General features: G+C 35.3%; 1 protein-coding gene across 1 annotated transcript in view; it reads left to right on the plus strand.

Annotated features, from left to right (window-relative positions):
- The window catches only part of HELRODRAFT_181698 (hypothetical protein), a gene marked incomplete at both ends in the record, with an annotated part of 5,948 nt that extends 2,603 nt beyond the window's left edge, over window positions 1–3,345 (plus strand). Inside the window, 2 exons of the mRNA XM_009031479.1 lie at window positions 1–1,891; window positions 2,537–3,345. The exon at window positions 1–1,891 is cut by the window's left edge and continues 986 nt beyond it. Of these exons, the coding sequence (XP_009029727.1) occupies window positions 1–1,891; window positions 2,537–3,345 (2,700 nt within the window). The remainder of the gene's footprint in view (window positions 1,892–2,536) is intronic.
- Between the last annotated feature and the right edge of the window lie 1,060 nt (window positions 3,346–4,405).

A 4,405-nucleotide genomic window follows, 5' to 3' on the forward strand; every position in this document is an offset into this window, starting at 1 on the left:
AACAACAACAACATCAACAGCAACAACAACGACAGCAACAACATCAACAACAACATCACCAACAACAACAACAACAACATAAAGACCGATAGTTCGCCCAGCATTAACAAAACCGCCCTGACGACAACATCATCGAACCTCAATCCACGGACAGTGACTCTAACCGCTATGACATCACCAACAACAACAGCAGCAGTGACGTCACCGAAACCATCAACAACAACAACGACTACCTCAATTACAGCAGATACGCCAACAACAACGCCAGCGATAGCTCGTGATGACGTTTTAATGCGAGAACTGTTACGAAAACAAATCAACAACAACAACACAAACAAAGAACGCTTATTTAAAGCAAAGTCAATGCCAATGTTCATCAACAAAAACAACAACAACAACGACGACGATGATGATGATGATAGTTTTGATGATGATGATGATGAAGAGTATGACACGATAAACGACGATGACATAGGCGATGATGATGGTGATGATAACGTGATCAAAACAATGACAATCAACAACAACAACAACAACAACAACAACAACAATAATATTACTACTAATAATAGTTATAGTGGTTATCATTCATTGCCGAGGCATCCAGTATTTAAACCGCAACAACAATATCAACAACAACAAAAATTTCAAAAAATCAAAGCGGGCTCCATGTTAAACTTGAATTTATCGTCCAACAACAACAGCAACAACAGCAGCAGCAACAGCAGCAGCAGCAACAACAACAACAATCATCTTCACAACGAAACCAAACGTTCACTGACGCCGAACTCACCAACCGATCAATATTCCAATCGACACTCTAACCCTATAAGAAACTTCAAAACGAAACTACAAAAGATAAACGAAACTAATACCTGGAAATCCCCGAAAAAAAAACATTATCACTTCCATAAACCAACGCAACAAAGCAACAACTACCAACCGACTAATCGGTATTCGGCGTCCAGTCCTAGAACCGTCCAAGAAACCGACATTGCCGACTATTGCAGTGATGTCGAATTCGAAAGTTTAAAATTTTTTCCCGCCGTTTTTACTCCAACTTCACAAAAGCCGACATTTTCATCATCATCTTCGTCACTTTATAACACAGCCCCATCGTCATCTTTGACACCGATTATTCGTAAAAACCGAAACGGATCGAAACTATCGAGTCGGGACGGAATGTGCCCGATGTCTTCTTGGCGGTTGTCGGAGATGTCGTCGGTATCCGACGATGCGGTTTTCCACAAAGATGACGGATATGAGGACGATGGAAAAAATACTGATGCAGATAATGAAGTTGACAGCGGCTGGTTCTTTAAAAAATTCAAAGCCCAGAAGAAACCTCAGAAAAATAAAAAATTAATAAACCTATCTCTACCGACATCGTTATCAACACCAATAAAATCATCATCATCACCACTCCCACCATCATCACCACCATCGTCGTCATCATCTTTACCGTCATATTCGGCACAGAGACAACTTTTTTTCCAAACTTTTCGCGGTGATATTAAACCTTATCAGTGGAGAGATGACGATTCGCCGAGAACCGACCGAACCGATACTGTCGCTATTAACAACAACAACAACAACAACAACAACAACAACAACAACAACAACAACAACAACAACAACATTAATAATAATCACATAAGTAGAACAAATTCAGTTTATGATCGCAAATTGAGGTCATTTTTTTCGCAACCGGCCCCAAAAAAACAAAACCGCATCCTCACGATGTTTCGTCAAAATTCCAACTCCAGCGGAAACGGAAGTCACGTGACGAACGTCAGCATCGATGGCGATGATGAGGCGCTCATTTTTTCGGGCATGAATTTTCGAATTTGTCAGTCTCTCACGAGTTCTTTCGGATTAAAAGAGGATTTAAGTTATAATAATAATAATAATAATAACAACAATAATAATAATAACACTTTGACTAAATATAACAAAAATAACAACATTAACAACAACAACAATAATAATATTAATAATAATAATAACAATAATAAACATTGTATTAATTATAGTAGTATTAACAATAGTAGTAGCAGCAGTAGCAGTTTAACTCACAGCGGCCTAATAAATAATAGCAATTATAGTAATTGTAGTAGTAGTAGTAGTAATAATAATATTAATAATAATAATAATAATACAAATAATCCAGTACTGAAAACTAGCATTGAAAAATTTATTACGCAAACAAATCAGTCATCATCATCAAAACCACCTTTTTCATCATCATCGTCATCATCATCATCGTCATTGAAACCACCACAATCATTCTCATCATTAAAACCACCACAATCATTCTCATCATTAAAACCACCACAATCATTCTCATCATTAAAACCACCACAATCATTCTCATCATTAAAACCACCACAATCATTCTCATCATTAAAACCACCACAATCATCATCATTGTCGTCGTCATCATCATCGTCAAACAAAACGGAGTTAAAATCATCGTCAACAACAACAAAATTATCATTATCGTCTTTATCATCAACAAACCCATCAACGACATCAGCAGTACCAGCAGCCGCGACAGCAGCTTCAATAGCATCAGCAGCAGTAGCAGCAACATCTTCCACATCAAAATTACTAAGACCAAAGCCACGAACATCATCTTCGTCGTCGTCACCACTATTAAATAATATCAATTTGGTTAGGACATCATTTTGTAGCAACACTGGCAACATGAACAATGGCAACGAATTCAACAACAACAACAACAACAACAACAACAACAATGACAACAATATAACGTGTAGTCTTAACGATATCAGAGCAGATCTCATCAGCTCGATTTCTAACTTTACTGACAGCAATAACATCAACAACAATAATTACAACAGCAATAAAAACAATAGCAACAGCAACAACGTTAACAATAGTACCAACAACAGCAGCAACATCAAAACTCAACTACAGGACATAATATTAGATCTAGTTGATATAGCAAAAACGACAACTACACAGGTCTGCAACAACAACAACAACGTCAACAGATCAGAACTAGACTACCTTTTGACAAAAACAGAAAACAAACTATCGGATTTCATAACAACCTTAGATCAGCACATCACTGAAACATCATCCCAGCCAAACTTGAGCACATCAAAAAATCCGGAAAACGACTACCTAACTGAAGCGAGAAGCGAGTTATTTCGTTTAGTAAGACTATTCAGCGAATTTTTTCGACGCGCCGATGCAGTCGCAATTACACAAGAAAAACGCGAAGACTTCAAACAACAAAAAGCAATTGTCGAGGAATTTTTAGTAGTGGCGAACAGATTAGCCGAAAAGCTGAACACGATTTCGGAGATCTTAGATTAGAAATTAGAAAAAGCACAATGATCACGTGAAAGCGTAATAATAAGAAACATTCATTTAGTAACATACATTGCTGGCATGTACATACATAACTACTTACAGTACATTACATTACAGTACATAACATTTTTTCATCTTAAAAGTTTCATGCCAAAGCGTCTGTAACATGCACCACACCCCAGGACTTATATACATATTTGAATGCCCACACATCTTATGCCCAACGTACAGCAAAACCACAAACCTACAATTCTTATTATATTTATAAAAGGTTAAAGGTTAAGTAATTTAGCCTTTACTATATTTATAATTTATTAATTTAAAATTCATTCAAAGGCAACAAACAATTAGATATACTTTTTCGGATCTTATTGATTAAGATTTTGTAACACACTTTTATATCGCGACAGATCTATCTATCACTTATCTATCATTCAAATTAACGCTGTCAAATAAACTACATGCACACACACACACCAACACACACAAACAAACACACGCATACCCATGTATCTATTTATTAGTCTATTTATTTGTACCATCTATCTACATTAATTAATCCATTTTGCAATAAGTTTCTTACTTTATTTGCGTTGGAAAAGATACATAGATATATATCATTTAACACATGATATATATATAGTTTTGTAGGAATTCTACCGAATTGTTGGTATTACGCAATTTAAAGTTGGCCTTTTCAATTTTCCTTACTAGAATTCTCTGGAAATTGTTGAATTAATTATTCTATTTTTCAATAAATTGAACAAATTTCCAGAAAATTTAGTAATGAAAATTAAAAAGACAAACTATAAATTATTAATTAATGCCAACAATTCAGTAGAATTCGTACAATACTGTATAAAATATGGTCTCCTTCCAACATATATATAATCTTTAATTTATATTGTATATTTATTCATTTATTAATTTGCAAAAAAATTTACACGTTTAAATCATTCTATTTTAGTTTTAATTTGATTGGAAACACACACACACACACACACACACACACACACACACACACACACACACACACACACACACACACACACACACACACACC

Source organism: Helobdella robusta, assembly GCF_000326865.2.
Source record: "Helobdella robusta unplaced genomic scaffold HELROscaffold_74, whole genome shotgun sequence".
NCBI classification, from domain to species: domain Eukaryota; kingdom Metazoa; phylum Annelida; class Clitellata; order Rhynchobdellida; family Glossiphoniidae; genus Helobdella; species Helobdella robusta.